Raw genomic sequence first — 25,530 nt, 5'->3', positions numbered from 1 at the left:
CTCAGCACACAGCCTGACTTGGAACTTGATCCCACGACCCTGGGATCATGACCTGAGCCGAAATCAAGAGTTGGACACTGAACTGACTAAACCACCCAGGAGCCCCCATCAATACCCACTTTTATGCCTACTTTTTAAATTTTTTTTTTCAACGTTTATTTATTTTGGGGACAGAGAGAGACAGAGCATGAACGGGGGAGGGGCAGAGGGAGAGGGAGACACAGAATCGGAAACAGGCTCCAGGCTCTGAGCCATCAGCCCAGAGCCTGACGCGGGGCTCGAACTCACGGACCGCGAGATCGTGACCTGGCTGAAGTCGGATGCTTAACCGACTGCGCCACCCAGGCGCCCCTATGCCTACTTTTTAAATGGAGGTGAACTTCAACATTTAATAGAAAATGGGAACAAAAGTTTTTTTTTAATTTTTTTAAGTTTTATTTATTTATTTTGAGAGGGAGAGCACAAACACAAGCAGGGGAGGGGCAGAGAGAGAATTCCAAGCAGGCTACATGCTGTCAGTGCAGAGCCCAATGCAGGGCTTGAACTCACAAATCGTGGGATCATAACCTGAGCCGAGATAGAGTCAGACACTTAACTGACTGAGCCATCCAGGCACCCCTGCAACAAATGTTTCGAACTGTCCTTTAAAAATGGGTTGCATGGATCATTAGGCTTTGAGATAGCAAAGCAGAGAGGTGATGGTGAGACCCCAGAAGGATAGAGAACTTGCCCCATTTTCTCTTCTGTAAAATGTCAGTGATAATAATAGTTTCTTATGAAGGTTGTTGTAAGGATCCAATGAGATAATTCATGTAAAGGTCTTGGCAAATAGTAAGAGCTCAATAAATAGTAGCTCTTACTACTATCATTATCATGTACATAGTAGACTCTTTTAAATTCTGGAAATAGTTCTTCAAAGATAAGACTACTTCTTAAACCAATTATTTGGAGGAAATATGAAAGGGAGGATGAAGTAAGGAATCCTTTTGAGTAAATACTTGCCAGGTCACTTGAGGCATATAGAAATGGAAGCAGTTGTACCTGACCCAGCACTGAGAAATGTGGATGGAAAGACAAGATTCATCCTGAATTGCAGGCTTTGGGAGAGCCCTTTATGCAGTACCCAGACTCTCAGTTAGCCATTTAAACAGCTGGCCGATGCCCTGTTCTCTCATCCTTAAAGCAGTTCCGAATTCTGGCCTCCTTGTGCCCCTTCCCTCCCTGGTTCAGGGCTAGAAACACCTCAGGTAACTTCTTGTGAGCTGCAGTGACAGCATGGACAGCCAGCCTCACCACGAAGTCAGCTGGGTGCAGAGACTGGGTGATGGCAGTGGGCAGCACTGGGCCAGAGGCCCACAAAGCCAAGAAGAGGCACACTACTTCGTGCCAACCAGCCTAATCGGAGCCTGCGGACTGAGATGCACCAGGAAGCCTGTGCTTTCCTATTCTAAGAGAAAAGGTCAAAGAGCTGGAGCCTGCGGCCGAGGAGAATGGCCTCTGCTAAACTGCCCTTCCCTTACATTCTTCTCTCTCTCTCTTTTAATAAGAAGGGTGTTCCTTTCCTCAAAGGGAGAGAGAGGGAGGGAGGGAGAGAGAGACTGTAAACTGTCCAAAAGGACCGTGAGAAAACAGGAAGCTTTGAAAAGTACAAGAGAAAGCAAGATGAAATCTATTTGCAGGCGGGCCCCTGGGGACATGTGAGGCATTGTTAAGCAGGCAGTTCATACAGCTATATCCTTCCTTCTGCTGAGGAGGGCTTTGCTGCCAAAAGGCTGCTATCTGGTCACTGCCTTAACCCCCTCAATGCCAGCCTGAGTGCTTGGACCCAAAGTCCTGGGCCCCTAAAAGCCCCCACCTGGTTTGTCCCCCATGGGGCATCCAAGAGCTGGAGTAGGAAGCAAAGCCATGGTGGCAAAGGTGGTGGGGACCTTTTTCAAGGAGACCTCATCCTCTTCTATCAGCCCTGCCCTCCGTCTTCAGGCCTCTACTTCAGACAAGGCTGCAGATGACCTGGTGATTCATAACTTAGGCAGCTCCCGGCTTCACCCATCTCAAAGGAGAATTTGTCCCGGAAATTCTGGATGGCTGCTTTTCCTGGACAGGTTTCCCAAAGACGGCAGCTGGTTCTTTGCTATTATGGAGTGTGGCTCTACAAGGATAGCATCCAAATCAACCCCTGCATGCTTACGCAGAATCTGGGAAGCATATTTCTGAAACATGGCTTAAGTCTACAGGCGCAGGTCTTTGGAGATACTCCAGCTGGCTCCAAGAAGCAGGGAGTCCAGAAGTGGAGCCAATAGCATAAGAGCCCAGAAGGGCAGTAATTTTTTTTTATAAAAAAAAAAAAATAGAAACACAGAATGGAAACCTTTCCTCTCCTCTAATTTTCCATCCTATTGTTAATGCTTAATCTCACAGTAAGCGAATGTTTCTGCTTGCTGTGGACAGCTGTTTCCACTGAGCACGGGGCAGAGAGAACCATTTCATGTTGCAACAGGGGGAGGGCTGTATGTTTGGAAGGATTTTCAGTGGTGTGAATCCTAAGAAATTAGAACCTGTTATTTAAACAGTCTCCCCTTTTTATAAGTTTTCGAGTAAAGGAGACGGAGCTGACACTTGGAGTACGACTGGAACAAGGCCTATGTCTTTTTGCTAGCCATGTCAACCGTGTGAGGGGAATAACCCTTCCCTGTGAGTACAGTAAAGCTTGGGTTTAGTTGTCTGGGCCTTTTCTCCAACATCACTATGCAGCCAGCCAGTCACCCGTGTCTGATTGACTCTGAATTCTGTAGCAAGGAGCAAATGGCCCTCCATCCTGTACCTAACTCCCAAAGCACCATCAACCTCTACCCATTACCAGATCTCCAAGAATCTACAACAACACTGATGGGGAGCAAAGGTTACAGGACACCATCTCGAGATGGCCCACCCAACAGTGGGATCTGGATCTGGAGCCTGGACAGGACACAAAGAGCCCTGTCATGTGATCTGTAAACTCAGACATGCTCTGAGATTCCTCTGAAGTGAAGAAAGGCAGCACTTTGTGGGGACATGGGGACAAAGAGGAGGAGGACCCTGGCAGTGCTTCTGGCACTTCTCAGGAGGCAGAGGGCTCTCCATTGAGGTGACTGATGCCTGTCCTCGTTCAAGAAACATCTAAGAAGGGAGAAGGGCCACCTGTTTGACAAAAATACCCTTCAACATCCAATTATTTTTCTCCTGATAGTAGATACACTCTCCGAGGCAGCCACCTGACCCAAAGTGTGGTCTTCTAGGACAACCTGTCCCACCCCCCCAACCAGGAAAAGGATGCCTTTGCAGATGACCAGTCCAATTCGTGCACCAGGCCCATCTGGTACTGAAGAGTATAAACTGTGCATCATTTCAGAGCTCATAACTTATACTGCAAGCCCTTCTCTTATGGAATCTGGTGGTGTGAGCATACATCCAGAGCCTAAACCATTCTCAGGGAGAGGTCATATTGAGTTTCCGAACCATAAAGTTGATCATCAGGCACCCTCTAAACCATGTATGTGCACTATCATTGGGGTGGATGGAGGAGGAGGGGGCAGTGATTCATGAAAGGAGACATAAAGCTTTGAGCAGGGCTGGTTCACTGCATCATTGGGCCCAGGTTGCACTACAGCATGCAGTCTTCTGTGCCCTGGTGCCAGAGAGAATCCTCTAAATCCTCGGGTACCACCTGGTCCAAGAAATCCTCCAGGCCACTCTGAGGCCCTTGAGGTAGGCAAACAGAACTGCCTCTGCGTCCCCAGATCAAACCCAGCCTGCAAGCCCTTTTCCTGCAGCGGCTCTGCTCCCTGACATATCCCTTATTTCAGAGGTATCTTCTGCCTGGTTTCACAACTACTCCTGGACCTGACTTGAAAAGGCAGAAGTGTGAGTTAGTTGGACTGGACACGAGTGGAAGGGACCACAAGCATGGCTACCTTCATGCCTTAACAATGTATGTGTTCTGCCACCAGTTGGTTTGATAAAAAATACAGTTCATGCTGGAAGCCCAAGAGTAAACTCAGCACAGCAAATGAGGAGTGGCAAGCAGTGCCCGTTTGCACCTTGACTTTAGGAGACAGCAAACTTCTGGCAGGCAGGAATAGCTCTGTTAAAAGTGAAAGGCTCAAAGTGGGAAGCGGGAAGGAAATCCAAATGCCTAATCAGAGAGAGAAGAAGTGATGTACGGAGTCCCTGGGCTCATGTGGCCAGGGCTAGCTTCGTGGGTGTGTGACCAATGCAGTCACACCCAGCCCCATCTCAGAAGCGTCCTGAGTTTGGTGTAATGTTCTACTTGTACCATCTCAAAATTTCTTAATAACATTTGAACAAGGGGCCTTACATTTTCATTTTGCATCAGGCACTATCAATTATGTAGCCCCTTCTGCACGCAGCTTCCTTCTCCTTCAACTCAGATGGCTCAAGATGGACATAAATTGACTTGCAAACCACTGGGAACTTGAAGCAAAGGAGGGGAAACACAAGTGGGTGGCAGGAAAGGGCTGGAGGGAGAAACCTCCCTCCCCCACCTGCAGAGAATGCCCACACAGGTCTAGGGAAGCTCTGGTTCCTGACCCCGCTCACCCTGTCCAGGAGTGGCCAACACAGGAAAGCAGTCAGCTTCACAGGGGGTTTCTTCAAGAAGGGGGGGAAAGGGGACATGCTGTAGAGGGATTAAAGCAGGAACCGCCCCTCAGATGGACGGAGAATATCATCTGGACCCTATAAGACATGCAGTGACAGAGAAGGGAAACTTCCATTTCAAACAGAAAGGCTCTAACAATATCTGAGGGTGTGATTTCCCTCTCCTTCCCCCTCAGCTCTCTCTCTTCATGATGGGGATGGCACGTGCCAGTACATTAAACTACCCAATCCTCAGCAAGATTCCTTCTCATTCTAGAAGTGGAGAAGGGAAACAATGTGGGGAGAGGATGGGAAGAAGGGGGAAAAGCCTGGGAAGCCCAAGCATTTCTAAATAATACCTACCAGTCAATGCCTTGAGTTTTACAAATCTCCAACTCACACATTTTCTCAGCTGATAAAATAGCAATTCAACCAAATGAATCTGATGCAGACATTTTAATGAAGATGCTCAAAATCCCTGAGCTCCATGGTACTTAGGAACAAAGAAACACTTCAGATGACTGTGCTCACAGTTATTCCTTGGCCCAAACAAGCATTTCTAAGGTCGTCAGAGGACTAACCTTGGAGTCTCTTTCATCCTGCCTCAGAGACCTGTCCTCAAATTACACTTGAAGTCCAAGTGTCAGGAAGGCGGAGGGGGGTGAGGGAGTGCAGTGTGAGAAGGGAGGGGGCAGTGCTAGAAGACTCTGTGACTCCTTTCTGTGTTTCACTCATTGGCTTGTAAGGAGAAGAGTATTATACTCAATTGCTTCTTTCTGGAATGGGAACTTTCCACATCACCTTCATCCTTTAACAACCTCATTTCCCAATGGGCCTTCCACCCTCAGACTTCCTCTACTGGCTCCCTCCACCCCTGCACACTGATTCCACAGTGAGACCAATAGGACAGGCTTCTCAGGGACCAGCTAAAGGCTGGCGTGGTACAAAGAACAGAGCAGCAGATGGGCCTGGGGTTAGCCAAAGACCTACTCTGAGCCTCAGTGACCCCACTGGTGAAACATAGTAGGAAGTTTCCTGGAGACTCTCTCTCCTTGGGCGTTTGTACAACCCTCAGAGTCCTCCCTGTCTGCATTCCTCCCAGGGCCCACTGCCCACCTTGCATTTGAAAGGCTTCACGTCAGAATGAACGATCATGTGTGCCTTGAGGGTCTGTTTCTGCACAAAACTCTTGTAGCACAGGTGACACTGGTAGGCGCGGATGTTGGTATGAATCAGCACGTGTCTCTTCATGTTGGCCAACAGAGTGAACTCCCGCCCGCAAATCCCACATTTGTGTTCCTTCACACCCTAGAGGGAAGCAGATTCAAAAATACTGTGGTTAGCAGGTAACAGGCTTTCATCAGAATTGTAGTCTTCATTCTTCTGTTTGCCACAAAAATCCATGAAGAGCCTGGTGACAGATGTTGAGTTCCAAATGGTGTGGCTTTAGCCTTGTTAACTGCTGTTTTCTTGAAAGGTGTTGATTACGTAACCTTTTTTTGTCTTCTGAAAACCATTAACTAAGCCAGAACTTTATTTTTTTAAATTTTTTTTAACGTTTATTTATTTTTGAGACAGAGAGAGACAGAGCATGAACAGGGGAGGGGCATAGAGAGAGGGAGACACAGAATCTGAAACAGGCTCCAGGCTCTGAGCTGTCAGCCCAGAGCCCGACGCGGGGCTCGAACTCACGGACCGTGAGATCATGACCTGAGCCGAAGTCGGACGCTTAACCGACCAAGCCACCCAGGCGCCCCTAAGCCAGAACTTTAGAGGAAAAGAACGCTACTGCTTTTGTTGTTCCTGATGCTACATGGGTTAATTCTACAATAACAGTTTTGGGGATTAAAAAGATTTTGGTAGGAGCACTGTGGAATGATATGTGAAATGAGTCTATCATCTACCCTTCATGATAATGAAAAAAAATAAAACTTCCTAAAGTGATAATATCATTTCTCATATGAAAACCAATGTTTTCTTGAGTTCTCATTAATACACTTGAAAATCCCAGGAGAACAATTCATATCTACTGTTCAATAAATTACAATAGGTCACAGTGACCTGGGCTCCCATAGGTCATAGTGACTTCTATGTGATTTGGCTATGGAGCCTCTGCTCAGCTAGCTTCTGTCCTATAGAGAAATTTGGCAGTGGATATTTGAATACTTAAGCATTAGTGTCCTCACTTGAAAACATTTCCAGGAACTCAAAGCATGAGTAGAGTATTAGCTAGTCCCAACTAACCAGTGCTTCCCTGAAAAGGCCTTTGCAAGCTATCTTAACACGGAATGACTTTTCAGAAGGAAAACTTAGAGAACCATGGCATTAAAACTAAAATTATTATGGAATTATAACAAGTTGCTTAGTTAACAACTGTACCTAATAAAACACATATTGCCTGGTATCCATAATGACCTGGGAGAGAGGAGTTCCAAGCTTACCTCTGAGTCTCTCTGCCTATATGTCCATTTCTTTAATTTGGGACTTGATAATAAAACAGCACTCCTCAGTTTTGGTGAGCCCATGGCACCCAAGGACAAGTTCAGGTCTCTGCCCAACCATTTACTGGCTATGTAACTGTAGGCAAGTTTCATGGCCTTTCCTGGTGATGGTTTTCTCATTTGAAGATGGTGGGTCATGAGCCAGGGACTCTTTCCAGCTGGAATACTCTTGAGTCTAGATGATTGCAGAAGAGTATGGATATATACTAATGAAGAGACCTAAATTTTAAGGCCTTCCTAAGAAGATGAATTTTAAGTGTGTTGCATATTCAATCAGTGAATTTAAATTTTTGAAATTAACGAAAATTATGTTCTTGATGTTTTTTAAAAGTTACTTCAGCATTTTTCTTCTCAAGATTGCCTTCACACTAATCTGTGATTCAGCTGACCTGGGACCAAGGAGAAGTATCTACTTATCACTGTTTTTGGAATTCTCTCAGAGAATTCTATGTCCACGGTAAAATTCACCTATGAGCTGGCCTAGAACTCAAGTGAATGAAAGCCTAGACACAACTCCGGGAACAAAGGAAGCCACCTTGTCACTAATAGGATCAGTGAAATCAGAGAGGGAGCCTGTAGGGGTTTTCAGGGGTGAGGGAGGGAAGGGGGTGGAGAAGAGAAAGACTTGACAGTAGTGTTTCAGTCAGGTGCTCGAGTCCAAGATTCTGGGTGACCACCCCATGCCTCAGCGTCTTCATCTGCAAATCTAGAATAGTATCTGCAGGTTGCTCTTCCAGTTGTTAAAGAGGATTAAATGAGAAGTAAAGCACCTGATATACAGCAACCGTTATATAAACACTACCTCTCACTGCTGACACTATGAATTAAAATGCATTTTGTTTTCTAATTCCAGTGAGATGTTTCAGATACGAGGCTGCTTTGCCCATTTTGACTTCATTTTCTACTATCTTACGGAATTTTTATATGTTCTGAAATGCATCTTTGATTCCTTTTCCACACATGTAGGAGCCCCTGAAATCAGCAATGGTCCCCTTTGTGGGTGAATCTCAGTACAGGTTCTTTGCTGAGGGTTCCTGCACTTGGCAGGGGCCTCCTCTCTGGATGGTATCTACAGGTGCCTTTTGTGGGGCAGGAGTTGTTTGTGCACTGCCCACAAGGCAACCACACATTTCATCTCCACGGCAGAGCCAAAAAAATGCCCCATGTTTTGTCCTAACCTATCAAATGAAACACACTATGGCTGGGTAGAGATGTTATCTCAGCTGAGCAAAGTCCTCCAGTGACCTTTCTGAATTAAAGAGTGTTTTTAGAAACTCTGGCTTGCTAGAAGTCTCGCCTGCCAAGAAAACCACTTGCGGTCAAAAGCGTGAGGGTAGCCAGTGGGGCAAACCTCTCCTCTTGGAAGCTCAAAGCAGACCCAATCAGCTTAGCTGGGTAAGTTATCAGGGACACTACTGTGGCCTCGCCTTACTTCATCCTGAATGACTCCAGGGCTCTGGTTGCAAACCAGGCTGAATTTAGACATTTGTGCCTGTATATCTCCTTAAAGACCTGAGCCCAGGAAAGATAAAAACAAAGCAGACAGAGCAGGATGCTCTTTCATTCCCCCCACAAAAAAAACCACAGGGCCCTACACCCACCTAGGCAGGGGCTCTACCAGGGGAAGCAGAGGCCTTGCTGGATCCAGAGCCACGTGCATATGTGAAGCACTCCTCACAGCTGAGAGTGAAAACACCCCAAAATGTAGGCACTACTTCTGCAGCAAAGGACCAAGAGAATTCTCTAGAAGGTGGCTCTGATTAGCATACCCCAGGCACAGAAATGGTTTGGGTAAATAATACCTGATGGCACACGCATGCTAGGGCCCTGGATGAAGTTTCCAGAAACAGAATTTTAGGGGTGGCAGGAGGCTAAGAAGCAACAGCACAAGGACCAGCTGTTTCCTTCCGCCTTCCTCACCCTCCTTTCCAAACTGCCCACGTTATTTATTTCCAGGCCCATCTTAGACTCTAGAAGGCTGGATGGCAAAGGACTTGGTTGCTGGCCCCCCAGCGTCCCCCATTTCAAGGAGAGGAAGGCGGCCAGGACTCAGGGAGGAAGCCCCTCGCCCAGGGTTACACAGCTCCTCCCCGCCCAGGTGCGGGGCGGTGAAGGTCTGCGGGCCCCGCCCCCCCAGGGCTCTGCGCTTGCTCCCCGGGCGCCCGCCCGCGGCCTGGGTTCCGGCGGTACCTTGTGGGTGAGGGAGTGCTGCTTGAGGTGGTGGGGCTGCACGAACTCCATGCCACACTCGGAGCAGATGTAGGGCCGGATGTCCTTGTGCTTCATCATGTGGTTCTGCAGCTGGCTCGGGTACTGGAAGGTCTTGTCGCACTCGGAGCAGCTGTACTGGATGGGGCCCCGGTGAGTGGTGAGGTGCCTCTTGAGCTGGGCCAAGGTGGGGAAGTCGAGGCCGCACTCCACACAGATGTTCTCGCGCCCGCTGGCGTGCTTGGCCTCGTGGGCCTTGAGCTCGCTGGGGTAGGCAAAGCCCCGGCCGCACACGCGGCAGTTGTGCGGCTTCACCTCGCTGTGCTGCATCATGTGGCGCTTCAGGTGGCTGGTCTGCGTGAAGGCCTTGTGGCACACCTGGCACTTGTGGGGCCGTGTGCCCTGGTGGGTGAGCATGTGGGTGTGCAGGTGGCTGAGCTGCTTGAAGAGCTTCCCGCAGCGGGTGCACGCGTGCGGCTTGATCCCGCTGTGGCCCAGGATGTGGGTCACCAGGTTGTACTTGGAGGTGTAGGACTTCTCGCAGGTGGGGCACTGCCAGCGCTTCTGCGCCCCGCCCACGTCCACGTAGTAACTGTCATCGATGCGCACGTTCACGTCCACCCGCTCCACCTTCTGCTTGGCCTCCTCGCTCTCCCGAGGCTCGGCCTTGCGAGGCAGCAGCGCTTCCGGGGGCTGCTTGGGCAGGAAGGTGTGCCGGCTGAAGGGGAAGGGGGAGGCCGATGGCATGAAGAAGGGGAACATGAGGCCCGGGGGGACCTTGGGGTAGTAGGGATAGGGCGCGGGCAGGAACGGAGGGGGCGTCGGCTGGGGCCACACGGCGCTGGGCTTCACGGGCTCCTGCTTGACCGGCTTGCCCCCCAAGTGTTCCAGGGTGCGGTAGAACTGGAAGCCCACGTTGCACAGGTCGATCATTTGCGAGTCATACTTGGGGCGCGGGGGCTGCGGGAAGAGCAGGGAGAGGTTCGGAGGGCCGTGGTTTTTGCTGTCCTCGGAGTGGAGGGCGAGAGGGGCCTCTTCCGCAGGGTGGCTGTAGGGCATCTTGGTGGGCATGCTCTTCCGTTTTCGAGACCCTCCTCCTTCAAAGACCCCCGGGAATCCATCTAGGTGTCCTGGAGGAGGTTCATACCGAAATTGGGAAAAAGGCCCCCGGAGAGCTTCTGGGAAGGGGTGTCTTTGGGGAGCCTTCCCTCGGGAAACCACTGGCTGCAGGCAGTGGGGAAAGGAGGGGGCTCTCTTCACACCCAGATTGAAATGCACATCCTCATCTTTGATCATCTTCATTTCCTTCTGCATCCTTGGCAATTTTCCTTTAAAGAAAAAGAAACTTAATCTTTAAAAAAAAAAAAAAAAGAGCCCCCTTTTTCCTTAAGGGTTTTGGCTAGATGATCAGTACTAATTTATGATGAGTGATGCTTGTTTAATACTGACCCTCCCTTATCCTAGGGCCGCTCGAAGTATCACTGTTTTTTCCCCCTTAGGAACCCATTACTAATGTGGAAAGCTGTGGCCTCCCAGAGTGGGACCCTAGAGCTCCAGTGTAAATCCACAGCCACAGAATATCATCTGGGGGTTGGGAGGCGTGGGAAGGAACCTGAGAACTCAGCCAGCCACTGTGCCCACTTAAGATGAGGGTACCTAGGCCCAGACAGGTGAAGGGCACGTTCATGCCCATCGCCCCTCAGTACAGAAGTCAGAACTGGGATGTGTTCTGTGGGTCTTTTAACCTGAGAAAGAGTGCATCTGCCAGTGGTGACTTAAATGTGTCTTTTGGATTGTTTTCTGTTCTTAGGGAACCAATTTCCCCTGCTTTCCTCTCTGTCTTCCGGGCCTTTGCTGCTGGAGGAGGCGGCGGCGGGGGGAGTATGCAAGCCCACACAGGTGAAGAGACTTTCCTGCTCGATTTGGATCTCAGATTTTCCGAGTCACCCACGCCAAGCAAGGTGTGCTGCTGGGGTACATCAAGTGGATGAGATCAGTGTGATTAAGAAAAGCATACAACCCAGTGTTACAAAGTCATCTTGGTAATTTACACACTTTAATCTTCCACCTGAAGCCACCTCAGGTGAAAAATTCCAAGACTGTGAATCTCTAAAACTTAGACACACATGTGTCTAAGTAAAGCTTGGCCTTCGAGGACTCCTGAGGCACCTGACCTTGCCTTGCTGAGCCAGTTACTGCATCCTGGTGACTCTATCAGGTATGTGTGGGAGAGCCTGTGGGCTGGAGTCTAAACCAAGGACGAGGCTTCCTTTCCCGTGTCTCCTTGTCACTTTTCTATACTCCTCGTGTGGGTAGTGGTAAAAACAACCAAGTGGCTGACTTGATGTTTCCATTGAGGGCCCTTTCTACCCAAATCCTCTGAGCTTGAATGGGATTGATTCCCTTTGCTCAACAGAGGCTTTCACAGAGCCAGTTGCCCTGGCCAGGTATGCAGTCTGGTCTGGGACCAACGGAGACAGGGCTGGGATAGGGTCCTGGATTAACTGAGGGCCTTGGCCCTTGGGAATGGCTGCATGCTGAGCAGTTAGGGTGAGGGTCCCAGGGGTGAGAAGGCCAACAGCTGCTAGCGATTTTCTCCAGTCTTTGATGAGGCAAATGCGGTTTCTGTAAGCACCTGAGTATTCCCCAAATCACACATGTCTTGAGGTTTGAAAACTGCAGCACATTAAAGCAAAAATGGGCCTTTTTTTTTTTTTATACTGGGTTACCAATTCCATACACAGACGATCTAACTGGGAGGAAAACCCTTGTGCCTTTATTATATGAATATTTGGGCATTACTTAAAACTGTTACGTTAAATCATCAGAAAACTGAAAAGAAAATAATGTCTATTAATCTTTGCTTTGTGTTTATGTGATGGGAAGATAGTCCTGGTTTGTCCTCTTTCTGTGGACTTGGGGCTTGGGGTGAAGAGAAAGAGCTTGCTTGTTTAGCAGAAGGAAAGCCCAGACCTGTGCGTCCTATCCTTCTGCTTCCTCCCAAAATTGTTAACCAAATGCAAGGTTCTTCTACTGCTAACTCGAGGACCTGTCAGAGGTCCGGGTATGCTGCTCTGCTATCGTCAGTACCTAAGCGAGGATGGAGAGGGCAGAGGCTCTTGGGATAGCGTTCCACATTTACTAGGTCTCCGTTTGCATTTCAACAGGTTCTGATCCCTGAATTCACATGCAGTTATAAAGGGTGTGTTGGGCCCTGGTGTGAGACTTTGTTGCTCCTATAAGAATAACTGGCTTCCAGATCAGATTAATGTGTCCTATTGAAATAGAGAGGAAAAAATGGCAGCTCCTTTCTCTGGATGTCGTTTTGTCTATGGTTGGTTGTATACCCTCTGTGGAGAGAAGATTCTATTTGCAAAAAGGCTCCTTGGACTGGACCCAAATGCCAGGCTACACATGACTGTGACAGACACTGGCAGAGCCCATCTGAGTGCACACTGGTTCTGTTTTATTCTGATCTGGTTTAAAGAGCTAATGAGGGGCGCCTGGGTGGCGCAGTCGGTTAGGCGTCCGACTTCAGCCAGGTCACGATCTCGCGGTCCGTGAGTTCGAGCCCCGCGTCGGGCTCTGGGCTGATGGCTCAGAGCCTGGAGCCTGTTTCCGATTCTGTGTCTCCCTCTCTCTCTGCCTCTCCCCCGTTCATGCTCTGTCTATCTCTGTCCCAAAAATAAATAAACGTTTGAAAAAAAAAAATTTAAAGAGCTACTGATTCCTATTTCATAGAGCTTCATAGAGCTTGATTGTAGAATTAGTTAAAAAAACAGGGGGGGGGGGAGAACAGACATATCAGAACATGGGCCAGAATTTAATGAATTTTTTGTGTATTTTATTGTTAAGAAGGTATTTGAAAATGTATGACTAATGATGTCTGGTATCTTTAAACCGTGTGTTATATCTTATACTAGAAGGTACTTACTTGGAAATGAATGTTATCACTAATTATGAAACAAAAGGTACTTTGGTATATACAATTATTATTGCTTTTGTTTAATATTTGTGTTTTCATTTGCAACATAGTATACTAATTGAGTCACTTTACTGTATTAGAATTGATATCTTTTTTATTTAAAAAATTTTTTTAATGTTTATTTATTTTTGAGAGAGAGACAGAGGGTGAGTGGGGGAGGGGCAGAGGGAAAGGGAGACAGAATCCCAAGCAGCCTCCAGGCTCTGAGCAAACTGTCAGTACAGAGCCTGATGTGAGGCTTGAACTCACAAACTGCAAGATCATGACCTGAGCCGAAGTTGGACACTTAACCGACTGAGCCAACCAGGCGCCCCTAGGATTGACATTTCTAATGCAATACTGATTTCAAAAGCATATTTATTTTCAGTGTTTGCATTTTTATTTGATCACCATCGACCTTCCAAGGCAAAGAACATCGTTGAACAGAGATGATGTGTCCTTTAACATCAACAGCAGAATTGTGTCCCCCAAATGCAGAGACTTTACATATGTGCATTGTAATTTCCTCCCTATTTTAATATGATAAAAATTTTCCCCAGTTTCTGACTTGTGTATATACACACCCCACCCCTAAAATGGTAGTGTGCCTGTTCTAGAATAAAATCATTGACTCAGGAGCTTTAAAAAGGCATTGAGATCCATCCATGGACATATTTTCCAGATCTTTAAAACAGCAGTCCCCTCTGCAAAAAGGTCCTAAGGGATGCTACCAATCTCTACAGAAGTCAAGGAGAACTAGATCTGCTTCTTCTCGGCATTCTTGAGAAATAAATCAGGTGTAGCTGCTGCTAGTTATTAATATCCTTGTCTTCTGAGCAGAGGGTGCTAAGGAGAAGCCCTAGGGTGTAAAAGAAAACCACAAAAAAGCGAACTCATTGGGGATGGGGAGGGTTGAACGGAAGAGCAGGGAAAGGATGTCATCCTTGGGAGGTAATCTATCTTGAAATCAATCAACTTAAAACTCCCAGTGGACTCTACAAAAATATTAACAAACTCCTAGAAAACCTCACTGTGTGCCACCCGCATGCTCCCTTCTATTTCTAAAAATAGGCCCACAGACATCCATGGCACATAGGGATTCCCATGCAGGAGGCAAGAGAGATCTGAGAGCAGCAGTAATCTTGGCCAAGGACAGAGGGTAGGGGGGCTGCGGGCCCTCCCCCGGACAGTAACCTGTGGCTTCTCCCAGAAAATTGCATGTTATAAGACAGTTCCCCACCGGGATGAGCAAGACAATATTCAAAGAAGAAGAACTGAAATTGTAAAATAGCCACCTCTGGGATAATCGGGAGCCTTGCTTTGGAGGCTGAGGGTATCTGGGTTTGAATTCTTTGTGTTAGCAGTTTTGAGAAACTGAGCAAGTTAATTTTGGGGCTTGGTTTCCTCATCCATGGGGTTGGGATATCCTCCCCTGGGTTTTTAGAGACTTAAAACAGAGCATGTATGTGAAAGTGTGTTAAACACTAGTCAGTGTGGTGCTCGTGAGGCTAAGAAAGAGTGGACAGGAGGGGAGGACAGCTACTGGGATCAGTAGATAGACACTGACTGACAGCATCTCTCTTTTCCAAGCTGAAGCTCTTGTCCACATCTGGGTCTCTGCTTTGCAGGTCAAAACCAAGACTTGACCCATTTGCACTGAGTTGGTCTTGTCACAGCAGTGAACGTGAACCAGGCTAAAGGAGGCCATTGGGTGAGGCCAGGAAGTGTGTGTTCCCTCAGTGTGGAGATCAACCTTCTAGTTTGAGAATATTCCCCCATCTCTTCTCTGTGGATCTTTTTTCTATTGGGGAGATAGCCCTGAGCTTACATTGATAACAGATGGTGAGTGGGGACAGAAGGGATTGAGTGGTCTCCTGAGCTACTTCAGCCAGTCTGTGGGACCCTGAAGTATCTCCCCCAGTATAAGATCAGAAGTCACCTTCCCAGGGACAGGAGGACCTGTTTGTCAAACCCTGAGTCTCCAGTACAAGGATGGTGCTGAGTCAATACTGGCAAACTGACTCTTGAGACTCCCGCTGGAGTGTGAGGGCATGGGCTGGGTCTGTTTTGTTTACTGCTGCATTTCCAGTGTCCATCATGGACTGACAGCTAACCTCTCTGTGTCCATATGAGAGGTTCTTGTTATAACATTCCTCCAAAGTGGGATTTTTTGCAGAGCAGAGGCTCAGTAAACTGCTATGGGATGAGAGAAGGAATGAAAAGTTCTTGTTTTTAAAGTCTTCACCTGGAACTTTTAAGTCTATCATTTTATCTCACTTTATTTAGACTGCAGGTGACTTTTTGAAACATCCCTAATCAGAGCATGAGCACACTCATAAACTCTCAGGTAGCTACTGTGGGAAGAACTCGATATATACACCTTGTGTGCACTGTTGTTTATCCCCCTGAGTTTTCAAGGGCTCCTTTCTTTGAACTGTCCCTCAAATCACGGTAAACCATAATCCCTGGCTATATCCAAGATGGGAAATATATGGAAAATAATGCTAGGGAGCCATCTTCAAAGTGCCACAAAGTTCTGCAAACCACTCAGAAAACAGATGCCTGAAAGTCCAACGGGAAATAGTGGATACAAAGACAGACCCTTGGATCAAGACTGGGAAACACAGATCAAGACTAGGTAGTCACCCTGCACTCTTCTACCCAAAGGAGATGTTTGAAAAGTTAGTAGCAGTCCACTTTGTGTACTATGAGGTAAGGGTGCAGGCTTAGAATAATGAATTGCTATGGTCAGAGAATGTTCCTGACTTTCTTCCTTGTATACTCAATCACCATAGCAAATAGGCTGTAAGTCAGGAAGCACATAGCTTGGGGAGGGATATATTGTGTCGATCTGTGTTAGAGGCGTCTGGGACTCAAGATTTCTTCTTTGGCAGGTATCATCCACAAGAGTTAGTTATGAGGAAATAGGGATGAAAAGATGTTAAAAATAAAATCTTCTTTTGAACCATAAAGACCAATTAGAAATGCAAAGCCTAAGATGAAACTGCATTTAGTTTGGAGGAAAAAAAAAATGCTTCTAATAATGCCCTTTAATCAGGAATTCACCTACTGCACAAAAATATAAATATTCCCCAGATAAAATTACTGGTATTTTGTGGTTCTCATTCAAATCGAAGGTCATTCCAGTAAATGCTATCAGAAGAGTCATGGTGAGTCAGCATGCCAGAGTCAGATCTATTATCTTGACTCCATAATACTGATTTTTGTTCATCCTGAAATTCATGAAGTAATATTCTCTTGTGTTCTTTATTCCTTGAAGATTTCCACGTTTCATTGGAAAATGTTACATTTTGCTCCTAGAGACACTGGCTTCCCTTTTAATTTGAGAGAGTGGCACTTTCTTATGTGGTCTGCTCTGGAGCTCTGCTCTCAACAAAGATGGAAGCAGGGAGGAGATGGGAGTTGAGGGGACATTTCAGAATAAAGAGCAGTGCTAAGAGAAACAAAGGGGTAGGGAGTTGTGGGAAGGTAATGGGAAGGCGGATGGCAGATGCATGGACTGACAACTAACCTCTCTCTGTCCATGTGGGAGGAATGTTACAGCATTCCTCCACTGTGGGATTTTATTGGATCACCTGGTTCTTTGTGAATTTTTGGTAACAAAGGGAGACTTTGAGTCTTGAAATTAAACATTCTAATGATTGAACCCCATTGTCTTAATATGTACATAGTCATATTGCTAATTTCTTCATCTGCATATATTTGGCAAATAATGAGTCAATCTTATCTTGCTGTAATTGGCAGGAATAGAAGGATCTGTGTATGCAGATGCCAGATAGGGCAATATGTTCTAAAGAAGTGAATGGTCAGCCATGTCACTCCCTGGATTGTAGGATTGACAAAAAAGGTAGTTAGATACCTGGTAGCCAGACCCCAGGTAGCCCCTTCTGGATGCCCTTGTGGCCCTTTTTTAATCTATAAACCCAAGTTCCTCCTATTTTGTTATAAAAAGTAATCCGTCAACCCACAGCATGAGCTGAGTCTTCTAGGGGGTCAGAAAATATTCATTGGTAATGAGACCTGTCTACATGTGAAATAGTCAATCAAACTCACCTAATTTATTTTTTTAAGTTCCTAAATATATCACCAAGACATTACATAGTTAAAGTCAAGTTTAGTTTTTCTTTTTCTTTTTTTAAATGTTTATTTTTGAGAGAGACAGAGCATGAATGGGGAAGGGGCAGAGAGAGAGGGAGACACAGAATCTGAAGCAGGCTCCAGGCTCTGAGCTGTCAGCACAGAGCCCAACATGGGGCTTGAACCCACGAGCCTTAAGATCATGACCTGAGCTGAAGTCAGATGCCCAACCAACTGAGCCCCCGGGTGCCCCTCAAGTTTAGTTTTACAATGATTAAATTGTCCATGCTAGTTTTGCATTTATTACCCCCCCACACACATGTATTTTTTAAAGAGGCCTTATTAAAATAACGACAACAAAGTCTGGTACTAACTTGCATAGATTAAATAGATGTGGGACAAATAAATAAATAAATAGATGTGGGTTTCAGTTAAGAAAGTGTTCAATGCCTAGGTCAAATTTCTGGAAAGCAGGAATGAATATAATTACTTGAGCCCTGGAACAGCTGCTAGGGTGTTGGGGTTATCTCTGCCCTCGTGACCCATTTAAAGGAAGGAAATGAATTGGAGATGTGACTTAGCAGTTCTCTTTCCCAGCCCTCAGAGCTAATATATCTCTTGTGGATAGGGCCCTAACTGGAATGTTAAAAATTTTCTCCTACTTTCTTTTGGGGGAAATGTCTTTAGAATACATGTCAATTTTTTTTTTTTTTTTTTTTTTTGCTTTTATGATCATAGGTCGAGTACACTTGATATACCTACTCTCAGCTAAGCAAATATACACATGAATGTTAGAAAGCTTCATTTTGTCTATCTCTGGGGAATGACAGCATATTTGGTTAGGTAGGCCTTAGAATGGGTAGCCAATGCCAGAAAATATGACCATCTGGAATCAAAAGTGGTAAGAATTAACATGTAATAAATGAGATTAGCCATTGATGGAGAAGGAACCTATCTTCAAAGTAGAACTTGAGGCAGTATTTTTGGGAGAGGGGAGGGAAGAACTGTTTTGTACCTTGATTGTGGTGCTGGTTACACAACTATGTATTTGTCAAAACTCCTAAAACTCAAATGAATTTTACTGTATGTAATTTAAAAATAAGCTTAAAAATATTTTTTAAAAATGCCAAAAAATGCTGCTCTGCGCATTATTATAAAAGAGAGTACTGGAAGGTATTTGAGAAATATTCAACAATAGTCAAGGAAACCAGACTCCACCCTCTAATCAAGTCTTATCTTTGTAATGCATCTAATAACATGCATATGGTATATGAAGAGGGGAGCTTTGTTGTAAGTATTTAATGATCTTAGTTACTGCTCTTTCCAAAGGGGAGACTCAGAATATGGCCAATATACCAGTTTTTTTTACTTTGTTTTGTTTTGTATGCTATTCAGCAAGAATATTATAGGGGCACAGACGGTGTTTTAAGTTATCCTTCAAGGTCTAATCTGTGGCCCTGATTGCATATTCAGTAAAGAATCTTCTGTAATTTCTCCAACATTTTTGAAATGTAAAGTCTACCGTCAGTGGACAAGATCAGTCTGGTCATTAGGAAATATATTTCGGGGCGCCTGGGTGGCTCAGTCGGTTGAGCGGCCGACTTCTGCTCAGGTCATGATCTCATGGTGTGTGAGTTCAAACCCCGCGTCGGGCTCTGTGCTGACTGCTCAGAACCTGGAGCCTGTTTCAGATTCTGTGTCTCCCTCTCTCTCTGACCCTCCCCCATTCATGCTCTGTCTCTCTCTGTCTCAAAAATAAATAAATGTTAAAAAAAAAAAAAAGGAAATATATTTCTACCCTTTGTAAGTCAATAGATTGGTATTGACATTCGGGTCCATAGGTTACTCTTGTGAATGAACCATATCTTTTAAGAGTGATTAACTGAGTGCTCTACAGGAGGCAGAGAGAACCTCACCTACTGGCGGCTTTATGGAGACTTACAGGTGAAACTTTCCTTTCTAGCAGAGCTGGAAGAAAATTCCTCATTTCTCTGATATTTATCACATTTGTCTGATGTTTTACTCATTGACTAGTTCCTGTGCTGCTAGTCAGCTTTCTGTGTAGGTAGGTATTTTATATTTCTAACACAATCTGGTCAGAGAGTCAGAAACTTGCCTGGTACCTTATCTATTGTTGGGATCCAGCGATTGTGTGGGAATTTATCAGACAAGTCCCATGCTCTAGCTTGCTCTTCTTCCCTGATTCCAAGCAGAATTTTGATGTTACCTGAAAGAAGGAATAACTGGTTGACTTGCCCTGGCCGAAATCCAGCCCAGGTCAACTTCACATCAATAAGCTGCCAAGAACAACTGTGGTGAGGAAGGTGGTTTAGCTAAGGTGTAGCAATGACTAGAGTTTTGCTTTTCAGAAAGCATGGCCGCCACCTTGCTTCATCCTGTTATGGCATCCTTAGCCTATGTGCACCGTATTCCTTTGACCTGGAAGTTGACACTGAAATAATATGAATGAATTTGAGAGGGCTCTGGAAATGCCCATTGATCAAATGCTACAGAGGGTATGTGTCACCATAGAGTAGAACATGCCCACATTCTAACAAACAATATCCTAGAAAGGAGGGGCATAAGAATTTCTCTCAGTTTTTCCACGATTGCAAGTTCCCCCATGATTCTCTGGGCAAATGCCCATTAGTCTCGTGGAAATGCCTATCCTAATGGGCAGAGGGGTCTTTGATTTCACCTTTTCTTTTTATTTTTATGTGGAAAAAATCCTGCTCTATTTCCATCTTCTTTTTTTTTTTTTTTTTAATTTTTTTTTTCAACGTTTATTTATTTTTGGGACAGAGAGAGACAGAGCATGAACGGGGGAGGGGCAGAGAGAGAGGGAGACACAGAATCGGAAACAGGCTCCAGGCTCTGAGCCATCAGCCCAGAGCCCGACGCGGGGCTCGAACTCCCGGACCGCGAGATCGTGACCTGGCTGAAGTCGGACGCCTAACCGACTGCGCCACCCAGGCGCCCCTTTTTTTTTTTTTTTTTTTTTTTAAATTTTACTATTTCCATCTTCTGATGAGTGATTGCTTTTCATCCTGGAAACCAGTTTTCCCTTCACACTTTTTAGTTCGAGGTCTTCTCATTGCCCTGCTTCATGTTGATTTTTCTGTTGATTCTGCTCACTAAAAGCATTCTTGGAAAATGCAGTGTATACATTTATCACCTCATGTAGTTGTACCTATAGCCTGTCTCTTGAAGGAAATACAAGAATCTGGTAATACTTGTTGCCTCTGAGGAGGAAGACTGTATAGCTGGTAGAGGAAGGCTTGGGAATCCAGCAGTCGAGTTACCAATTCAGGATGGAGCATTGCCGTCATAATCTGTAGGACGGTGCCCTGTGGGTGTAAGGTTCTCTGGGTGGAGAGGAAACTTTTAATTATATACCCTTCAACTATATTTTTGCACACTGTGACTGACTTAGCTATTCAAATACTTGCATTAATAAAATAAAAATACATATTGACTTTGAAACAGCAGACATTCAGACAAAATTAGACTTGGGATCCCCTTCTTTTTGAGTGCTGAAGAATTATTTTGAAACATTTCTTTGGACTCTTCAAGTTTTCTACCCAAGATCCCTGGTGCCCCTGGAATAGTTAACCCTGGTTTATGTTTGGGCATGCATCTTTTTGACCCAGGCAAATAAAGCAACTGCAAAGACTCAGACTTGGAGAAGCCTCCTCAAAGGTGTCACTCAGCAAACTGCTTCAGGTGCTTCCTATGTGCCTGCACTGTGTGGAAGCCAGAGGATGATGTCTAATAAACCAAATGCTAACTTAAAAGTACTCACTATCTGGGAGAAGAAACTGACAGATATATGTGGAGAAAAATATTCTAGGAGCTACAATGGAGGATCCTTGAACTGGCAGGTTGATTAGCTGATGAGAGAACAAGAAGCCGAATGACATTTCCTTTCAAGGGATGCCTGGGCGGCTCAGTTGGTTAAGTGTTCAACTCTTGATTCTGGCTCAGGTCATGATCTCAAGGTTTGTGGGATTGAGACCTGCATCGGGCTCTGCACTGACAGTACAGAGATTCTTTCTCCTGCTGTCTCTTGCCCCTGCCCTGCTCACTCTGTCTCCATCTCCATCTTCATCTCTCTCTCTCTCTCTCTCAAAATAAATAAATAAAATTTATTCTTATTTATTTATTTTTTAAATGTTTATTTTTGAGAGAGAGAGAGAGAGCCCATGAGTGGGGGTGGGGCAGAGAGAGAGTAGGGGACAGAGGATCCAAAGTGGGCTCCGCACTGACAGCAGTGAGCCCGATATGGGACTTGAACTCACAAACTGCGAGATCATGCCCTGAGCCGCAGTTGGATGCTCAACTGATGGAGCCACTCAGCTGCTCCAATCTTAAAAAATATTTTCTTTCAAGGGAAACCCTCTTATACTGTTGGTGGCAATGCAAACTGGTGCAGCCACTCTGGAAAACAGTGTAGGGGTTCCTCAAAAAGTTAAAAGTAGAACTACCCTACGACCCAGCAATTGCACTACTCAATATTTACCCAAAGGATACAAAAACACCAATGAAAAAAACATCGGCACATGCACTCCAATGTTTATACCAGCATTATCAACTATAGCCAAATTATGGAAAAAGCCCAGATGTCTGATGATTGATGAATGGCTAAAGAAGATATGGTGTGTGTACACACACACACACACACACACACACACACACACACTCACAATGGAATATTAGCCATAAAAAAGAATGAAATCTTGCCATTTGCAATGATGTGGTTGGGGCTAAAGTGTATTTTCCTAAGTGAAATTAGTCAGTTGGATGAAGACAAATACCATATGAATTCACTCATATTAGGAGTTAAAGAAATGAAGCAGATGAATATAGACAAAGGGGAAAAAAGAGGGAGGCAAACCATAAGAGACTCTTAACTAGAAAGAACAGACTTGAGGGTTGCTGGAGGAGAAGTGGGTGGGGGATGGGCCAAATGGGTGATGGGTATTAAGGAGGGCGCTTGTGATGAGCATTGGGTGTTCTGATGTAAGTGATGAATCACTAAATTCTACTTCTGAAACTAATGTTATAGTGTATGTCAATTAGCTAGAATTTAAATAAAAACTTTAAAAAATATTTTCTTTGAAGGTATTCCTCTATTTCCTTTTTTATCATTAAAACTTCAATTAGAGTAACATGAAACAGATGAAAGAGTATCTGTGGATGTGAGGAAAACCTTCCCTCTACCCAACCAGTGCCCCAGCCTTCCCTATCATGTATCCTGCAGAGCAGATGAAGACTTTGGTGACTTGAAAAGTGGGCTGACCTTTAATTAGCTGCACCAAGAAAAGCAGGTGTATATAAGACAAAAATAAATTACATTCAACCTTGGAAGTTCAGATAAAGATGAGTCTGATGTGAAGATTCACAGTAATTACAGAGTCACACAGTGCAAATACGACGAATCCAGTTTCTCCATTCCACCCATCCCTGAGTTTTTCCTTGGCTCCTTCCCCAGTACTGAGAAGCAACTTTGGGATGCTAAGGGTGAGACCCTTCGATTTGGGGCAATGTCAGGTCCTCCCCCGGTAATTACTGTGTAATTAAGTTGTGTAAAAGCTTCCAGGGTAAAAGTCAAATCCTATTTATGCCACTGCAGAATCATAAAATGTCAAAGCACAGGCATGCTCCAGCCCTCAGAGAGAATTAGTGCCTTCTTCCTCTCAACTCCCCTGGTTTGTGCCTCCAGTGACCTGCTTCCCCGCAACACTGTCATCCCCTTGTAGTCCAGACTAATTCCTAAACTTTTCTGAGTCTTCACTGCTTTGTGAAATTACTGGGACTTATTAACATATTTAAGTGATAAAATTTCAAATTGTAATAGTTTTCTAGTCGTAAAATGGTCTTGTTCTGTTTGGTAGCACAAACAAGTAGATAAAACTACAGAAAAGTCGTGGAATTCTTTCCTTGTACTCTTTCCCTTTTACCTCCCTTCTAACAAATAGGCAGAACGCTTTGTTACTGTTTAGGATTAGTCGTCAAAAGAAACAATTTGTTTTCGGATCTGGTTCATCTTGCTTTTTAATCACAAATGTGTTTTATATTCTAATCTGTTCTAATAATCTGTTATGTGTTGTCGTTTAGAGAGTCGTCCTGGAGAGCAATACTTATTTACATTCCCAGGAAGGAGTACATTCATATTAGAATCCATAACTTTGATTATAACTCATTTCTTTTGCATACTTTGGGTGCTTATTACTTTAAAATGTAATAATACTCCAGGATTTGTAATTGCCTCAATATATCTCCTTCTAGCATTTTTCTTTGTTAATTTCTCCATTTAATAAGTTTTCTCCCATACACCCTAAATGCTAAGTTTATGTAAAAAAATAAGGAAGAAAGGGAGGAGGTGAAGGAGGGAGGGAGGAAACCAAGAAGTCATCCTGCCAACACCTTGCACATGGACCATGCATTTTGGGGTGATTATTAGAAAATCTTGTTCACTATTCCTTAGAAATGACTCTTAGCTTCTTTGTTTCCGTTCCTAGATCTAGGACTGTAGTTCAAGTGCCCACTTTACTCCTAGGTTACTTTCAACAGTTTCCATCCAATCTTTCAGACCTTTTTTCTCCATCTTTAAAAATTTCTTGAATACCAATGTCACATCCATCTTCTAAAAAGTCATCACTTTTTCTAAGACAACACTGTTCAGGAACCTTACAACAGTAGAATATAGATACTGCTATACATAGTGTGTAGAATTTGCTAATTGCTATTTCAATATTCATTCTTCCTCCTTCCTTTAGAAAGGATTTCTAAAGGAAATACAGGTTTTTGCTTGCGGTGACAATGTGCCCAGCCAAAACACTAGTCTTTTCAGACTAACCCCTTCAGTTAGGGGTTGCCTTGTACCACAGTTCTGACCAGTGAGATACAAGCAGCCAGCTGCTCGGGATTTCAGAGAAACCCTTTTGCATTTCTAATGTGGAAACCACTTGCTTTGTCTTTTCCTTTTTTTCTTTTTTCTGCCTGGAATGTGGATAGGAGACTGGAAGTGGAATAGTCATATTGCATCCATGGAGCAACCAGGTTAATGACCATGCTTTCCACAGAGTGTAGTAGAGGGGAAGAGGGAAATTTTCAGTATGAAACTCGTACTCTCTTGCTGGCTATCTTGTTATTAGATAAAATGAACCCTTTACTTGGTTAAGAAAATGTATTCAGAGTTCTATGGCTTATAACTAAACACAGTCCCCACCTGATGCACAGAGCAACGTAAACTCTTCTCCCTGACTCTCAGGTCCTTTAGAACAGATCCAACGCAATTCCCCTTCTCACTAAAATCGTCTCAACCCCAGTGAGACCAGGCTTTCACTATTCTGTACATGGAGCAAACTGATTTCTACCTCTCTGTCTTTGTTTAGACTGGTCAGCCATGCAGGAATATTCTTTCCATTGATCCATTCCATCCTTCCAGGCTGAAGTTAAGTTCGGCTTCTTCCTGGAAACCTTTCCACCCTACTCTTAGGCCCACTTACTTTCCCCTTCTTTCACATCCTATTGTATCGCCCCACTCAATCCTGAGTTAAATACAGGTTTTTTTCTTTGCTTATTGCGCTCTCTGGTTCTTTCATGCTTGGGTTTTGTTTACCCATAAGCTCCCTTCGGCCTGGATCCGTACTCCTCTGTCTGCCATTGTGCCTTGCATGGTAGTGATTGCCATGAAATTACTTAATACAGAGCTCTTGCCTGGTTGGGATTCTTACTATGCACTGCTGTATCTACTTTTTAAAGAATTTTTTTTTTCAATTTTTTTTATGTTTATTCATTTTTGAGAGAAAGAGACATAGAGTGCAAGTGGGGGAGGGGCAGAGAGAGGGAGACACAGAATCCAAAGCAGGCTCCAGGCTCTGAGCTGTCAGCACAGAGCCTACCCGGAGCTCACACTCACAAACTGTGAGATCATGACCTGAGGCGAAGTCGGACACTTAACCAACTGAGCCACACAGGCACTCCTGTGTCTGGTTTTTAAAACACGTTTGTCTATGGCTTTAAGAGGACATGTGAATTTAGGCTGTATTTCTGTCTAGTAAGTTAGTATTCCCATAGGCTGCCAATTCAGAATCAGTATGAATTTGCCAGTTGGAGAAA

The 25,530-nt window shown here is 45.0% G+C and overlaps 1 protein-coding gene across 2 annotated transcripts in view; it reads right to left on the bottom strand.

The window, feature by feature from the left end:
• ZNF366 (zinc finger protein 366) overlaps positions 1 to 25,530 on the bottom strand; it is a 71,998-nt gene that overhangs the window by 9,877 nt on the left and 36,591 nt on the right. For both annotated transcript variants that reach the window (XM_040451090.1, XM_040451101.1), the window contains exons 2-3: positions 9,327 to 10,672; positions 5,752 to 5,943 (exon numbers count right to left, since the gene is read on the bottom strand). In XM_040451090.1, the coding sequence (XP_040307024.1) occupies positions 5,752 to 5,943; positions 9,327 to 10,658 (1,524 nt within the window). In that variant the 5' untranslated portion in view covers positions 10,659 to 10,672. The remainder of the gene's footprint in view (positions 1 to 5,751; positions 5,944 to 9,326; positions 10,673 to 25,530) is intronic.

The sequence above is a fragment of the Herpailurus yagouaroundi genome, unplaced genomic scaffold (genome assembly GCF_014898765.1).
Source record: "Herpailurus yagouaroundi ecotype Mexico unplaced genomic scaffold, PumYag 29, whole genome shotgun sequence".
In the NCBI taxonomy this organism is placed as follows: domain Eukaryota; kingdom Metazoa; phylum Chordata; class Mammalia; order Carnivora; family Felidae; genus Herpailurus; species Herpailurus yagouaroundi.
The sequence above is the reverse complement of the archived record's forward strand: the minus strand, read 5'-3'. Positions and strand labels throughout refer to the sequence as shown.